Source organism: Syngnathus leptorhynchus, chromosome 6, assembly GCF_054491065.1.
Source record: "Syngnathus leptorhynchus isolate UIUO chromosome 6, UIUO_Slep, whole genome shotgun sequence".
In the NCBI taxonomy this organism is placed as follows: domain Eukaryota; kingdom Metazoa; phylum Chordata; class Actinopteri; order Syngnathiformes; family Syngnathidae; genus Syngnathus; species Syngnathus leptorhynchus.
This window is the reverse complement of record NC_141200.1, coordinates 2,371,001-2,388,975: the sequence shown is the minus strand read 5'-3', so window position 1 is coordinate 2,388,975 and position 17,975 is coordinate 2,371,001. Positions and strand designations below refer to the sequence as shown.

General features: G+C 43.5%; 1 protein-coding gene across 2 annotated transcripts in view; it reads left to right on the top strand.

Moving 5' to 3' along the window:
• Positions 1 to 17,975, top strand: part of LOC147055249 (PDZ domain-containing RING finger protein 4) — a 64,248-nt gene that overhangs the window by 42,949 nt on the left and 3,324 nt on the right. For both annotated transcript variants that reach the window (XM_085915016.1, XM_085915015.1), the window contains exons 2-5: positions 11,928 to 12,181; positions 13,274 to 13,376; positions 15,982 to 16,080; positions 17,070 to 17,132. In XM_085915016.1, coding sequence (XP_085771142.1) covers positions 11,928 to 12,181; positions 13,274 to 13,376; positions 15,982 to 16,080; positions 17,070 to 17,132 — 519 coding nt within the window. The remainder of the gene's footprint in view (positions 1 to 11,927; positions 12,182 to 13,273; positions 13,377 to 15,981; positions 16,081 to 17,069; positions 17,133 to 17,975) is intronic.

The window sequence follows — 17,975 nt, the reverse complement described above, 5'->3', positions numbered from 1 at the left end:
TCACAGCAGGAGACTAATGCGGTTTTTTGCCAGGTTGGAATGGCGACTGATTTCTCACCCCTGTGGCACCGGAGTCGAACCCAGCACCTCCCACGCCAGCCAGATTTCTCGCACGGAGTCATATTGGCAGACTGAACCAAATCAGAAGAGGAGCACAGCGTTGCTCCTTAGTTGCCATCAACACAAATTTAGCCCTCACCTCTTCAGGAAAAAAAACAAACAAATAACTGTAATTACCTCGTTTGATAAATGTGCCCATTTGAACTCTGTTGCTAACCAAAACTGCAGCTCCGAGTAAGCCAGAGGATTAATACGACCCCAAGTCAAGGACATACACTTATGAGGAGCTGCTGTTGTCCACAGCTCACATCTAGACACTCACACGCATTCTCACCAATGTTCCACTAAAGCCCACCAGGCCCCGCCTCTTAAAGGCACATGCACACTTAGATATATAGAGTAATTTATATATTTTTTCCTGCATTTATAGTGTGGTTTTAAAAAAAAAAAAAACATGTTGCAAGAAGGTTAAACGGCCTCGATTGCTGCGACTGGCTGAACATGGGAAGAAATCCGAGTGATGCTAATGAACTTGTGCAGCTGACAAGTGAAGATCTTTGTTTACGGAGTAAACACCACGTCAGTGAGATCTCAGCGGACGTCCTTTCCCATCGATCGCAACGTCCTCTCGGGTAAAACGGTGACTGGGAGACAGCGTCAAGAATGACGAGACGGGATAATGTCAGGGGAGTGCCGAGTGTTAGTCCATTAATGTCACCGACGCGTCATCAACTCTGAGCCTCCAAGATATCGGCCGGAGTACAGTTTGCATCAGCAAACACAGCTTTCCTCTAATTTATGCGGCTTTGATATGACTGGCTGCGCTAAAAGATCCGCTATTGACCTCGGAGCTGACACCGGCTCAACGTAATCGTCGTTAAACACGAGCAAATTCAATGCGGGAACCGCGTTTTCCTTGAGGGAGGCCGCACGGGGGGGATGCAGCAGCGAGACGATCAATCGCGGCAATGTCCGATTTTACACACAGAGTATTTTTAACTGAATTAATCAATAGTGGAATATGTTTGGGAGTTTCTCCCGAGAGCTGCGATCTATCAGGGCGCCGACACCACACGGAGCAAGCAGGTTGCTCGTCTTTGACACTTTGCTGTCCGGGAGTGTGTCCAAATGTGCCAAAACACCTTTTTTATAACTCTACTACATTTACTCGCTCTTGGGGGAGACTTGCAGACAGCATGGAAACACCCCTAGAAAATCTATCATGCTAGCACTTCCTCAAGCTAGAAATGAATTTGGCAGGAAGCGGTTTAGCTTTTTTTTTCCTGATTTATTCGACATGTCTGTACTGAAGCCCGTCTTAAAAATAAGCTTACTGTTCTGAGATAGTGAGTGGCTCATCTACTGTCATATTAATAGGCAGCGTGTTGAAACTGAATGCTAACACAATGACGTAAACATCGTTAGCTAATTCGAACTAGCTTAAAAGCGCTAGTTGGAATGTATTATAATTCTTCGAAAAGTGGTTAAGGATATGCCGTACACAACTGCCGGTGTATTTTCAATCATTTTACTGAAAAATAGTGAGTAAAAAACACATGGTAAGCGGAGTCACACACTGACACACACACACACACACACACACACACACACACACACACACACACACGTCGTTCACTGACAAAGCCAAACACATTCAAAGTCATAGTGTAGAATCTGATAGCGACCGAAAGAAAGCATCTGAAGTATATTTGTCCTATTAGCCTACCAGTAGGCAATCTTCATTATTATTAATTTAAATATTATATTTAGATTTCATTTTACATGAACAGATTGTCCTCTCCTGTTGCTATCTATAGACATCATGCTTGTGAAAGAAAGTCCAGGAAGACAAGTCTTTGTCAGAAATGAGCTCTGCCCCTCCCCCATCCAGGTGTCTCCGGATTCCATCATGCCGCAAGTGTCTCTTCATCAGCGGGTGAAGAACTCCGCGGAGAGACGCTTAATTACGTCCTGAAACTCATCATACCGTGTCCATATGGACTGCCCCCATTTTTCCCCGCCCACTGAGCTGTCACGCTCCCTCGCTAAATGTTGCCGTTTGGCAGAGAATGAAATGTGCAAAACCGCGAGCGTGGAAAGTCAGAGTACCAGATGTGAGCGAGCTTTAACAGGTTGCCCCCCTCTGCTGTTTGGGACCAATTAGCGTTTGTCATGACACCGTCGCGTGTTTGTGTTTTTTTTTTTTTAACACGGCTTCATTTCCACTTGCAATATGGTTCATATTTTATTAGTCTGGTTAATTGTTTCTGTTTAGCGCCTGTTTCCAACTTGCGCAAATGTTTATCAGAGAAGCACAGTGGAGCATACGCGGCGTTGCCAAGCAATTGAGCTCATCAAATTAGAAACCCTGAGCAGATGCCCTCAGCAGTCTGCCCTCTTTGCTTTCCAATGGCGAGAGCCATTTGGTCTCATTCTAGTGTTACATTGGCTCCACGTGGAGCGGTCATCCCTGCCAAGCGGGCCGCCTGAACCAACGCTATCTCCTGCCAAACGTGGACACGCAACAAAAACACAACTTCCATTTTTCGACCTACCTCGCCGTTAGCCGGTATGTCAACCTTTGTCAGGCGGCGGATTCTGGTTTCAGAGCTCGTGTTTGCGGCGAGGATTGATAGTGGAGTGCGGACAGTTGCTCTACTTCAGAGTGATTAATCGTTTTTACTCTTGACGGGAGGTGCGCCGCAATTAAAGCTTACGAGATAAAACGGCTTGCAACACTTAGCCAAACTATTAGGACAGCGAGTAACGTTTTGGAAGGTGATTATAAATGGAGTCTTCATCTCGGCTTTTCTTCCTACAATCTTGTAGAGACCCAAATATTCCAGACTCAATTCTACTTTGTTAGTGGAAAAACATCTTTTGCTCAGTCACTCCCATCACCTTCAGCCGCGATCCGTCGAAGTGAAACAAACCGATGTCCGACACGGCTGACTTGCTCTTCACATAGTCGGCAAACTTTCCAGCATGAATGATAGTTTAAAAAATGGTCTTACTCATCCTGAAACGTTAGCACGCTACAATAGTTCATCGCTAATGAAGTGATTTTAGCAGTTTGTTCAGAATCTGGTCAGGTTGTCACGTCGTTCCCATGAGTATGCCAATTTGCCAGACTTTTTTTTTTTTTCCCCCCAGAAGCGTTATTTGTTTGAACACGGCTTTAAATCCCTCAGGCCCCCGTCTTCGCCTGGTCTTCTAGTTTTTCCTTGGCTTCATTACCCCTCATACCTTGCGCTCCGTGCCGCGGCGCCAGAACAGCTGTCATTCCTCTCTGCCAAGAGATTCTATTTACCCCGTCCAACCGATGTCCTTGAGGACGGCTAAGAAAGACCGTCCGGTCCAGTTGCGGGCGTCTGGAGTCCGTATACGCTCTCACGGGATCTAAAAACGTGGCAGTGATACGGTTGAACAGCTGATTACATTTTAATCTTGGCCTTGCAGCAGTCTGGAGAAAGCCCGGTCCAACAATACTAATTATGCGCAGGAGCAATCGCACTGTCATAAATCTACCTCGAATGGTGGAGTGGAGGACGATATTCCCCCGTCGTGCCGCCGCACTAATAATTTGATGCGAGTTTACCTTCTGGATCCCAGCGTGAAGACGCTTGCCGCTAGCACGCACGCATACGTTAGCATGTTCCCCATCAGATGCAAACACGACTTGTCTTTCTGCCAAGACGAGAACTGCCGACACACTTGTCGGAATCTGAAAATAGTGCCGCTGTGGATCGCATCCATCAGCTCCATATGTTCTGCAACATTTTGAGCGGAATCACTCAAGGGGAACTTCCGAGCATCTTCTGATGTTTATTTCGGGATTTAGGACAGAAGACTGGTCTGGCTCACCTGTCAATCACAGGAGTGGCACAGGGGAATTATACTGGGGTTCCTCGCGAGTCCCCACGAGTCCCCGTTGCTACGATACTGATGCTAATGAATGAATGAGTTTGTGCCGCAATGGAAGAAATAGAATGAGTGGGAGAAAATATGAAAAGCTCTATTGGAATCTCCACTGATTTATTTTAATCTGCTTTTTGCTAACCTCATCAGAAGATTATAGATTGTCCATTGAATTATTGAATTAGTGTTATTTATATTTATTTTTATTATTTTTATTTATTTATGATAATGTATTATTATTATGATTAATTTAATCATTTGAATTATGCTCAAACATGGCCGTTGAAATTCGGAAGACAATCAGGCCTCTCCAAAATCCTTCCTATTCTTCTACTGTCTTGGTTTGCTTTCAGCGTGGTCTTCGAAAAACTTTGATTGGTATTCAAAGCCAGAACTTTCTTGCAATTAGGCTCAACACACTTGGCAGATACCAAGTCCTGCTCCGGGCAATCGTAATAAAAAAAAAACTCGTCGTTTCAGGTTTTTTTTTTTTTTTTGCACACATTACTAGCATGCAGCAGGTGGTCCAAAAAAAAAACAGCTCATTTGCCGCACAAAGCTTCAGGTGGTGAAAACGTATCCCGACAGGTGTTTCATTAAATTCTGAGCATACTGGCGTGGCGGATCGTGTTTATCATCAGAAGGCGCACTGTTGTCACGCCAGTTGGATTTTACGCCAGCGCTGGCCAATAAAATCCTTTTCTTGTCTGTCTTGACAGTTGTCACTTGCTCGTCGACCGGCTTTGATTTCAAACAAGAAGGAGATTGCTGATCTATGATGATCGGACATGTGGATGACAAAAAACTCAACTTTCCTACTAAAATACCCTTAAGGATCTCGAAGACCTTCCATCAATCAATCAACTCCAAAAGCTTGTTGACTTGAGTTCCACAATCAAAAGCATCTCTGGTGTGATGCAATCACGGCTTGCTATTTATTTAATAAAGTGGCTCTTCCTCTCATTCTCATTCTACTCATCATGTCTCTCTTCCAACTGTGTAATCAGGACACAGCACGAAGCAAAGAATTGCCAACAATTTCCTCTCGCTTGCTTTTTGTTTATTGACTGCGCGACCCGAGGAAGGTTCGGTAAGACTGGAAAGAGAGAAACGACTACAACCACTCTGGCAACCTCTTCTCCTCTCACAAGAGATTTTTTTTTTTTTTTTTTTTTTCCTCACGAGAGACCCATCAGGGTGCCTGGAGGCAGATTGATTACACCGGCGATCCCACTCGGAAGATAATGTCCTTGGTTTTAATCGCGCATTGTGCCACGGCTTGTTACGAGGAAAAGATCAGGGACAGCAGCTTCATCAATGTCCTCTTGTGAATGCCACCAAAGTTCGGATCTTTAAAACCACTTTGTAGCTCTTCTTCCCCCCCCCCCCATCATTCTTACTGAGACATTGTAAAGTCGTTTTTGTTGGACACGAGCGTGACAAAGATTGATGTTTGTCAATATTTGCGATCAGGGGGTTTGATCTATTCTAAGAATTTCTATTTACTTGGTGCAAGCAAGTTTAACTTTGGACGGGTTCTGCTCGGCCTTGTTGACGGAACAGTCTTATATTTATTTTCATCGTCGCAATTTTGTGAAGGAAATAATTGTGTTTTGATTATTAGTCTGCAAAAGTGGCAGATGAAAATCATAATAAGCTTCGAAACATCCAAATCATTATCCCGCCATTGTCCCGATGGTCATCATATTTGCAGCGGGCTGCCGAGCCGTAATGTGTAAATTAATTTGGTTTTTAGAGTCACCATATTTTGGCTAATGACAAAAATCTGACCAAATTACGGTTACGGGGAAACAAACAGGATGTTAGGCTGATTTGAATTTGTAATTTTCAAATTTGGCAATTTCCACCAGACGTACTATAAAAAAACTACTCCTAGGGGCAGTACCAAATTCCAAATGGTTATAGTGGACAGATGGGAAGTGCTGAATTATAGTTTAGATTTTTTTTTTTCTTTGTCAATAAATGTGGGCAGAGTCTGGCATCAATTTGGGTAGAAAATTACATTTTCCATAACTGCATTCCAAATGCTCAGATGATTTTCCCAAATAGGTGATGATAGTCAACAATCCTACGATTATGATGACTTGACTTTTAAAGCATGAGGTCGACGAGATGAAATCTTGTTTTTTGCATCTCAAATCCCAATTAGCGTGACTTGCTATAATCCAAAAGTAGGAAAATAAGACTGTTTTGGATGAAATTAATGGTTAGCCTCGCTAGTTAGCCAGCCGCCACTCCCTTCCCTCACAGCCCGTTGGCGGGGGAAAGACAAGGGAGGAGTTGTCTTTGTTGTGCTCACCATTGCGTCTGGAAGTGTGTAAATAGTGCTTATCCACTTTTAATTGCCTCATCTGCCATCTTCAGCATAGAGCAATAAAAGGGGATCATACCCCGGACCACCACACGGGGACTATCCCCGGATGTCTGTGGCACGACTCATTTGCCATCTGCCACCTGTGTCGACTCGCCTTCGGAACCCCGTGGGAATTTTTTTTTTTTTTTTTTTTTAAACGCCGTGATTAACAAGAAAATTTTGCATTTCATCGCCTTGCTCTCAGTATTTTAAGTGGCGATCCGGCACCATTAGTCCTCACAATACCGATATGCTCATCTGCACCCGGTGCCCCTTCGCCAATCAGCAGTAATTAAAAACTTTTGCCCTAATTTGATTTTGTCCTCCATTCCACACTAAAACACCATGTGAGATTTTTATAGTTAAAAGTGCAAAGATTAAATGAGCATCTCGAAATCTCCCCAACAAATATACCCCTCATGTACCATTAACCTTGAGCAAGCTTATTAACTTGGCACTCCCCCACCAGTTGAAAGCCGCCATAAGATTTCCCAATCCACCCATTCCCCTTCATTGAGCAATAAGCCGTTTGTGACCAGGATGAAGCAGAAGATCGGTGGATGCTCATGAATATCTTTGCATGTCAATTTCTTCCACTCCCCATCTTGCTGTACTCTGACCTAACACGCCAGAGAATATTTTTGAATCGTTTTGGGGAAGGCATTACATTAAGGCTTCTTGGGAAAATGAAGATTGCGTATGTCACTTCCATTTGGGGTCGACTAAATGAAATAAATAAATGCTAGCCTAAGGGATGATCAGCACAAGTGAGTGTTGTTTACAATCTGTCTATAACCATCGCCATCCTCCTCTGCAGATTTAGCACGAAAAATAAATGCTCAAGTTTATTTTTTTTTTTTTTTTTACAACCGCCATCTTTGCGCCAAGCGATTGGATAGTAAAAGCAACCCACAAAAGCGGCCGGCTGGAAAAAGGTGATACATGTAGAAGGTGCGGCACACTCCATCCTGAAGATTGGTGCTCTGGGAAGAAAATTGGCAGAATTCATCAAATCTTCTGCTGGTTGCAAAAACGGCGCTAGCAACCTAGCGCAGAGCTTTTAAATGTGAAAATAACCCTGGCTGCCCCGCGGGAGTGTGTTTTATGTGGTTGGAGGGGTTCAAGTGGGGCTCATATATTGGTTTGTGTTGAGATGTCGGCAGCTTTGTCAGCTTTCCCTAGCGTCCGGCGTTCTCGGTTTCATGTCGCTAGAGCGTTTCTCCGCTGACTGCGCGAGAGTGATTTATGCAGTCATAAGAGCGAGCAGGGCCGTGCTTCATCCTGACACCTATTATCAAAATGAGATATTTGAGTGTGACGAGGAAACAAAGCAGGGGAGGGGACGAAATAATGAAATAGCGGCAACCAAATTCAGACTTGTATGTTTTCACAAATACAATTTTGGAAGGGCCTAGCAATCCATTTTCATTAGCGCTAAGCTAAAACGCTCAGCTAAAAGTTTTCACAACTGAAAGGCGGGGTTACACTCGAAACTTTTTGCACGCCAATCACTTGTTTGTGTTTCTGAATCCAACTTGAGTTTGATGTTCAAGGACGGAATGGAAAACAGGTTGATTCTTTTGACTTCTCGTGCGAGCGGGAGAGAGAGCGTGTAGCGTTGCTTTCCCGCTCTTCTCTGCTCCGTTGCCGCTCAGACTCGACTGGGAAAAACAACCAGACGATAGCGAGGCAAATTGGGAACGGTTATTTTTGCTACAATGTGCTCCCGAAAGTATTAGTCTTGTTTATTCTCCGAGTAGATGCGAATGGCTGTGGGACGACGCGTCTGAGGTAGATGAATACTCCAAAAGCTTTCCCCGAGAGCTTCCGGACACACCGCATATAAATATCTCCCTCCTCCTGCTTTTGTGCAACTTTATCTCCAGCCTCTCATTGGCTCTTATCTATATGCTGCCATTCCCCAAATGAAAGGCCACCAAATACGGAAACAAATGAAGTGTGGCGAAACAAAAACATCTGCAATCTCAGAGGGCTTTGGATGCTAAGCTCGTCGGGACGTGCCATTCGTTCGGCTACGTGACAAGCGAGCACTCGGGCTTCGGTGGCACAGTCGTTACTTTGGCTTCCTTCCAGACACATTTATGGGATGAAATGTGTCGGAATGAGACGAAAGAAACGGTCTTAGAAAGGCCCGGTGCATTTTCCATTCATTGGTTTTCTTGCTGGAGTCAGTCAATTGATTTTTAGGACCAATAGTTAGCTTGTTTATCTCAAAGATAGAAAGTTTACATTTGAAAGATTTATAAAGAGTTACGAAGCCGTTTCTAGCGTATTGGCATTTCACTCGCCGGTTAGCATTTAGCTGTCTTCATGTGAGGGCTAACGTTTAGACTTCGGGGTCATGTTGGCCTTTTTATTTCCCCCTTCTGGCGTGTAAGCGCCGCACTCCCGAGGCTGGGTGACCTACATGTTCGACTTCCTCCATCTGCCTGCGTTCACTTAGCACTCGGCAGGCCGCCACTCACGCAGCAGGTGCCGGCACACGGAAGCTTCGGGTGTGTTGAGTGTAATGTGGATATATTTGGAGTAAAGAAACTAAAAGACAAAATCAAGGTCACGCTGGTTAGCTAAAATCAACCACCGCAGTCTTGTTTGGTTGTGACTAACGATGACCTTGCTTCATTCCTTCCAATTGCGGCCGAGTCTCCGCCCTCCTGTACTTTGAAAACAATTAATTAGTATTCAAAGCCTTTTAGTAATAGTTAATTCGTAAGCATTAAAAGCTAATGAAGTGGCTGAGTCTTCTGCCCCCGAGCCGCCGCACAGAACGGGTCCATCAATCTCTTCCATCAGCGATCCTTCGCCAGCTGACGGCTGTGTCGGCGCATCTTGACAAGCAAACTAGGGGGGGGGGGCGGGCGGCGTCCGGCGCGGCGTCCGGCGCGGCTTCTGTTGACATCTCGAGAGATGAACTAGAGACATTTCACTGCCTCTGTCACTGTATTGTGTTCTCGCTCTCTGATGAGGAGTTATTCGTGTACAGTGGTACACAATCCGTTACATCCGTGGCAAGTCCATCCATCCTTGTCCCGCGCGGCTTTTCCTATTCAGGCGCTAAGGTGAAAACGGCGACGTCATGTTTGCCAAATTGTTTGCGCCTTTGTTTGCAGAAAAAGGGATTTCCTCTACTGAGCTCGAGTTACTCTCCCGCATTTCCCCCTTGGCGTCGCTTGCAGTTGTTCCGCCTTAAGCGGAAAAGCCGCTTCAGGCCACAGCTGTCGGATATTCTCGCCGGCAGATGCGTCTTGGCCTCGCTGCTCCATTCAGACGCCTGATCCTCTGCTGGCTCGCCCGTGTTGCCAAATGACTTGCGGTGAATAATTGTTTGGTTCCGGACCGATTGGATAAGTTGACTCCGCATATGGAAGACTTCAAGCCATTAAGCATCTGCACTCGATCAACGCAACAGCTGCTTTATTGCCTGCATGAGCTTATGAATGGAAGAAGTAGGGGATGAGCTTACGTGGCTTGCATCAGCAGCAAAAACCTCCAAGACACAAATCTTTTTTTTTTTCAAATTGCTCATATTGGCCTACAGAGAATCTGTGTGGGCTCGTGTGTTCGTTTACTCGACTGACATTCACCATCAGATTGCTTCGTGCGGTACTTAAGGCCACTTATTATTCATGTGTTGATTGGGGATTATTGTTCCATCTGGCACGCGAGGGTACAGAGGATTTAAAAAAAAAAAAAAGAAATAAAGCAGCACCTGATGCCGGGGCTAGCGAAGAGCCGAGGCACGGGAGTCGGGTTCTCCCAGGGGAGGGCCGGGATAATATTTCTGGAGGTCTGCGAGGTGACTGTCATACGCCTTGAATTGTGAAAGCGCCTCATTTTACTTGTAATGTAGCATATATTGCATTGTGAATAAATGCTGAGTGGCTAAAAAGTAGCGCTAATGAAAGATGCTGCAATGTTGTTGCTCCACATTGCTGGAGTGGCTGACCCGGTTTATCTGCTGCTCGGGTGATTAATGCAGCATCACTACAAATAAAGGTCAGGGCCGGAGCACCGGAGCTGAGGGAGTTGAATATGATTTGTCAGAGTGGGGGGGTGGGGGGGGGGGCTTAGTGACGATACAGACAGGTAATTATTTCGCCAAGGAGCAGTTTTTTTTTTTTCCTTGCCAAACAAGTCTTGTTAACTTGTTTTCAAAACGCTGCGCTCATCAAATACTCAAACCCCTCTTCAATTTATTCTTTTAGTTCCATAAGAGAAAATTATAATGTAAGGTTTAAGAATTTAAAAATATCCACCATCTTTGATAATGTTACAAGGTTAGCTAGGCTAAGAGGCTAGCGGATAGAGCGTTAGCCGCTCATAGCTAATGTTAGCTGTCAGACATTTTGATTACCCTATTTTCCGGACTATAAGTCCAGTGCGCCTTATACATATGGACCAAATTCCTAAATTTAAACTGGCTCGAAGCATTGTGTCATGAAATCAATCATAAGTGGCCCGCTGAAGACTATGAATCATGAATCAAAAAGACTATGGATCATTATTATGTGATTAGAAAGTAATTTGTTGCATCTGAACTTGAAATAAAAAAGATAAAATGGAGAATGATTGGATTTGGATTAAAAGTCTGACATGATGCATTAATGGTGCGCCTTATAGTCCGGTGCGCCTGATATAAGGACAAAGTTTTAAAATGGGCCATTCATTAAAAAGTGCGCCTTATAGTCCGGTGCGCCTTATAGTCCCGAAAATACGGTAGTTTGACATTTGCGATATATTTTTTTGAGTTGAATTTCTATTTTAAGTTTGTGCTCTATATTTGGCAGTTGAGTATATCACTGGCATCAAGGGGAATCTTAATTTCCAAAATCAACACTTTTTAGGAATCACACAAAATTCTTTGAGCCATTAACGTTGCATTGCAGTTTTTTTTTTTTTGGGGCAGTAAGCGTTTTGTCACAACTACTTTCCTCCCTTTTTACGCGCGGTGATGATCCATCCATTTTCTACCCTGCTCAATTGCTGCTGTGAGCTGGAGCCTGTAATATGACCATTTTATGTGGACTTTTATCCTAACTTTAGTAGAGCAGTGCAAGCAGGTCTAATTAAAATACATAAAGTGTGATTATTCCTCTCCATCCTTTATCTAAATGATCATCTTCACTTTCACATCCACCCGGCGTCTCTTCCGGAGAAATTGCCGCGGCTAAATGAAGCGATGATTTTCTTTACCCGTGCCAGCTGTAGCGCAAATATTCTTCAGTCTGCCGGAAAATTCTGCTCCTTTCATGGAGATAGGAGGGATTTAAGGAAGATGGATTGAAGAGCGTGTGAGCCTTTGAATAGCTTGTAGTCTCTAACGGGTTTTTGCATGCCCTGCCGTGCTTGGATTTCTATAAATAATGTTATTTGAGCACAAACGGTGCAGCAACACATGTAGACAGACAAGGTTACTAGACTTCAACATTCTGCTGCTACCACCACATCATTAAAGTCTAGTGAGCCCATTCCAGAAGAAGATGCAAGATTATTTTTTTCCTAAAGTGGTTCCGAAAATGGATGGATGGTCTCATGATTTTCCGTTTTTCTTCAGGTCAATGGTAAAGAGCTGTCCAAGTCCAGCCATGAGGAGACGTTGGAGAGCTTCCTCCCCGCCAAGGACCCCGTCGTGGTCCAAGTCATCCGGCGGACCCCCAGCGGCCGACCCCACGGCCCGCCTCAGGAAATCCATGTGGTGGATGTGTGCACTCAGACCGACATCACCTTCGAACACATCGTGGCGCTGGCAAAGCTGCGGCCTACGACGCCTCCCGTGCCTGACGTCTGTCCTTTCTTGCTCAGCGACAGGTTAGAACGTTTAGAACTATACTTGGGAGCACAGAGAAGCAAGGAAAACTAATGACAGGAATATTTGCATCAAGCGTATCAACAAGAAGTTCTCTTTGAAAAACAACAACAGAAACAGGAGTCGTTATTTCCCTTGGTGTCACTTTGATTTGGTGTTCTGCACATCACAAAGCAGCAAAGGAGAAAAGTTTAGCATATTTTAAAAAGTAGGTTTCATCTCCTGAGGATGGAACAACAGAAAACTTTTCTTTATGTTTTTTTATTTATTTATTTATTTATTTATTTTCCTTTTCTTACACAGACGCGAGTAATTATTCGCCCCACAGTCGTTGCGCTACTGTTGCTCCGAATCAAAGAATTATTGACACTTGAATGTATCGCGCAAATACAAAATCCCCTACGGGACCTTGTTGGCAATTATAGCAAGAAGGCCCATTTCGACTCATCGTAGGTTTACTGGGTGATTAAAGCAAATGGGCTCGTAAAAAAATATAATAAATAAATAAATAAAAACTGGGCAACACATTGAAGCGGGCAACTGGCAGCCCCTGAGTGCAAATGTAATCAATGCGCCCCATTAAACTCACTCTTTCATCTCGACGATCAAGTGCGGAATTCAATACGCTAGATATGACAAATGTTGTGTCACGCCTGATTACGTTCCTCGCAACTGCTGCCAGAGGTCGTTACGTTTTCAACATGGCGGCTTTGCGACAAATCCCAGTCTAGTTCCAGTAAGAAGACGTGTTGTTTATTTTTGGAATGCTCCGATTCGTGTAGTCCACTTGAGATTTTTTCTTATCTTGTGTGGTCCTGATGCTGCCTGGCGTGATAATAGACATGCTGCACAATGAGTGTGTGCAAGAGGGGGGCGGGCGCTTGTCAATCAAGAGAAGCAGGCAAATGACGGAAGGGAATGAGCAGTCATTAGCGAGCGGCTTGACTTTTATCGTACACACTCAAGCACTACGGCGTCTTTCTTCGGCGGATTGCAGCCGAGACAAAGGCGATGGAAAATCCTGTCAGCTGAAGTGCTTTGAAAGAGAATGAACCAAGGGATGTCATTTAGCTCCGCCTCTTTGTGTTTGACAGCTGTCACTCCCTTCACACCATGGAGCAGGATTACTACGAAGGCACCGACTACCTCTCGCCGCTTCCGGTCGACGCCGACAGGACGCAAGAGTTGGAATATGAGGTAACGATTCCAATTACAATACGATATTTGCAGTCAATCGATTCGGATACGATTTTGCGATAATCGTCATATTGGAAAAATAAAAATCACAGAAGCAAGGGTTTATACTTTCTGGACCTAAATGTATTTATGAAAATGATTTCTTTATTATTTATCAAATTATTTATTTTAGATCATGAATTTATTTTATTTTTTTATAAAATTATACATTTCAAATAATGACGCTTATAATTGATTTCAATTTGTTTGGTTACAGTACAAATGAAATATGTTCCAAGGTGTTTTCCAGTCAAAACTGTTTATTCCACATTGGCAGTCCCCCGTTTCCATAGTGATAAACACTCAAGGCTGACATATTTATTTAGTATCCCGAGTCATCGTCGTGTTAGCGCACAAAGCCTGGTGACAGCCCGCCTCACCTCCGTCTTTATTCGTTGCGTTTGAATTAGTAGCTCCGAACGCTCCCACCCACTGAGCCCGGCGACGCGGCAAAGAGATTTCGGATCAGCGTGACACATTGCTGGCATACAATACAGAATATGAAAAGCTTTGTGTACGCCTCGTTGCCATTTACAAATCCGATTAGTACACTCGCCGGGCTCTGTTGCCCGTTAAAACTCACGGCGTCAACCATCGTCCGTCGCCGTGGACATCGGGAAGACGTTCCTTTAAATGACTTTACTCTGAGGCGTCACTTGAGGAGAGCGTGTCGCCGCCGCTTCACCAAGGAACCATTGAAATCCAATTCACCTTTGCGGCCCGGCCATGTTTCCATCAGTGCGACGAGCCGAAATTGTTCGGTTCCAATCATGCACCCATTTGTCCCTCTTAGAAACGGACACGGGCTACTGCAGCCTTCGTTGCATTTTCGTTTCACTCAAAAACAAGCCGTTTGGTTTTCAATCCGGGAATTGATCACCGATTCATTAGGAACGCGACCCCAAAAGGTCGAATCCAAAATGGAGTGTCAAATCCCCGTTAAAGACCAAAATGAGGATGTTAGCATAGCGCTACGTTGCTACAATCACAACAATAAACCGCGCAGTTAAATAAATAGCTCTCTGTGAGCTCTCACTTATTCACACGTTAAACTTGCCGTTGAGTTGTCACTGTGGCCTTAGATGCAGTTTTCGTTTCACTCAAAAACAAGCCGTTTTGTTTTCAATCCGGGAATTGATCACCGATTCATTAGGAACGCGACCCCAAAAGGCCGAATCCAAAATGGAGTGTCAAATCCCGGTTAAAGACCATAATGAGGATGTTAGCATAGCGCTACGTTGCTACAATCACAACAATAAACCGCGCAGTTAAATAAATAGCTCTCTGCAAGCTCTCACTTATTCACACGTTAAAACTGCCGAGTGATCACGAGCTGCCGTTAGTAATTAATCACTGGGAGGAGATAAACCACAGCAATAATTGATGGCTCTTTAGCTTTGTTATCGTTGATGTGTTGAGAACTGAGGCCCCCCGCGCGTTAACGTTGGATATATTTGGAGAGTAGCGGTAAAATGGGACCTGACCATCAAGAGGGAGGAAGTCTGGCGGTGGCGGCAGGAAAATGACCAACTTTGTTCTTGTTGACAGGCTGGCCTCGTAATCTGGGTGCATTTGCGGCTGCTTTTTCAATTACGGCTAATCAAAGGCGCCATTATGATGACAGCCCACAGCGCGCCTTGATGGCGGGGACGACACTTTGCGCTGTACATTACGCCACCGCCGCCATTAATTTACTGTCGGCTCTGATCTCTGTGCCGTAGGCTCATCTCCTACTGGGAACTTAAAAAACAAATTTGGATTTTCAAAAAAAAAAAGCAGAAGACGTTTTCAGTGATGCACTTTGTTGGAAAGTTAAACGACTGGTTTGGTTTTCTTGGCTAGCCTGCTGGGCGTTGTCTTGTTTTTATATTTTAGATTTGATTGTCGCAGGCACGGGGGCGGGCAAAAATGTCAGAAGCGGCGGGAACTCCAATGAGGACTTGATGCAGATGTGGAAGTCAATGGTTTGTTGATGCCTCACCGGGGGGAAACGAGGAATTATTTAGTACGGCGTATTCCGTATGTACCCCCGCCTGAATTAGCATAATTTGATCTTATTTATGGTTTGATGCTCTATATTTGGTGCCGACTGGAGGGAAAAAAAAAATCTCCTGTGACATTTCAATTCCCCACGCATGAGAAGCGTCTCTCATGATCAAACGCCTTCCGACTCCTGAAAGTCAGAGGCAACTTTGCCTTCCAGTACGTTCAAAGTTTAGGCAGAAATTTTTTTTGCTTGAACTTGAGAAATCAATCTTGCCGTTTCGTTTGATCTTCGGTGCGACGGTTCTTTAAAGCAAATATTTGACTACTCGCTGTTGGTACCGATACTTACTCATGCCACTTTGATCCCCAAAATTAATTTAATAGAATACTGTCGTTTTATTATTCAATTGTTTTATGTTTGATGACGATTATGTATCGATTCCTTTCACACGTAGGCCTTTGTAAAGTGCCGGAAGGATCGATTAAAGTCGCAGTTAGCTGAAAGAATTGACGAAGAACCGCAATTTCTTTTATCTGTACGACACCCACGGCAACATTTCCTCCCCTCTCCTCGACACAGGAAGTGGAATTGTGCCGACTCAGCAGCCAAGAAAAGCTGGGGCTGACTCTGTGCTACAGGACGGACGAGGAAGAGGACGTTGCCATCTATGTCAGCGAGGTGAGTACTCGTCAAAGTACCGATACCAGGTTTTGGTATCGGGCCAAGACCTGACCTTTTTTTTAAGGTATCGGTATGCACGACGATACTGTTATTTTCTTAAAAATTATTGTATGTTTGATACAAAATAAGTATATTTTGAACAAATTGGAAAAATATAATAAATTTATGTTAATTTAAGTTACTATATTGGGATTTATAGGAAATTTGTATCAAAAGTAGTCGTGGTATCAATACTTGGATACAGAGTTATTTTATGAAGAGAGACTTGTGTATATATATACATTTTTTTTTAAATAATAATGTTTAACTATCACAATGATGAGTACCATCAAGGTAAGACTTGTATATATATATATTTTTTTTTTAAATAATAATGTTTAACTATGACAATGATGAGTACCATCAAGGTAACTACCTTCAAGGGTTTTTCTTTTAGCCGAGATGAGCACACAGACTCTCTTTCACATGTTGCAGTCCTCTTGCCTCCATTTCTCTTAACTTTTGTCTCCGATTCGTTTGAAGTTGAAAGCCGAGCGGAATATAAATTTGCCTCTCGACAGCTACTGGCAGCGTTTGTTGGCGAGAGGTAGTGGTGGTGGGAGTTGATTCGGTTCAAGACGAGCGAGTGTGCTGCATTTCGATGAAGTGGCTGAATGTCACCGTCTATGAGAGGTGTTGCCCTCTCGTCCATTTTGGACACCAAAACAACAAAGTGAAACAAACACACAGCTTGTGAATAATTTAGGCGCTGCACTTAAAAGTTTTTTTTTTTTTTTTTTTGGATTAACTGAGAGATTCAGAGCCATCATCAAAGTGTCTCGCTAATTCCACACTGTTGATTTCTAACGTTCACCTTCTTCAGTCTTTCTTAATGGAAAACTTTTTTGGGGCAGTTTTAGAGCATTTTTTTTGGTGACATTGTAATTCAATTCTTGTTACTTTTTTTTTTTTTAATCAGAACATACGACTTTGCTCTCCTTTTGCAGATCTGTCCCAACAGCATCGCCGCCAAAGACGGTCGCATCCGAGAGGGGGACCGCATATTACAGGTAAGATGGGGGGGGGATTGATCACAGTCCACTGCTGTCCCCCAGCATGAAGTACCCCATTCATTTTTAATGGCTGTACATTAAAGGGTGGATCTTTCCACCCACTGTGACTGTTAAAAGGCGAGAAAAGCCCCCGTGGCTGTTTTACTTACAGACTCAGCAACAACAGCTTTTTTTTTTTTTTTTTTTTTGATTCTGGATGGTTGCTGTGGTGCAGCTCGTGGGAGAGTTGAGAGACTTGACTTCACGTGCTGAATCCCCTCGTTGACCAAGTAGTTGCATCGTGCACTGATTTGCTTTGGCCACTTGGAGGCAGCGAAAAGGCTTCGAGTTGTGTCCAACAGCACCGATGTTAGTCATCTTCTAAATAGGGCAGCCCTAAAATTTCAATTTAGAAATATTTACAATTTAAGGGTGGGTTAGATTCAGCAACAGATGGATTTTTTTCTGAAACGTCATCAAATATATTCTTTATTTATTTTCTTATGTAATTATTTATTTATTTTCTTATTTTATTTATTAATTTATTCATGTATTTATTCATGTATTTATTTATTTATTTATTTATTTATTTATTTATTTTATCTTGTAATGCGCCAGCATTTATTGGTCAAACTTCAAAACAACAAACTTTTCAAAACTACAACTTTTTTTCGACAAGTTTTTCTCTAAATGCGATTGTTTTTCTCAAAACATCCTGACTTTATTCTTCTCTTATAACGCACAACTTTTTTTGATGCGATTCTCATCTCATTACATGATTGACGTTTGACTCCTTCCTCATCTCAATTTTCATTTATTAATATCCGACTCCTGACACCATATCCCACCAAACAGTTGTCT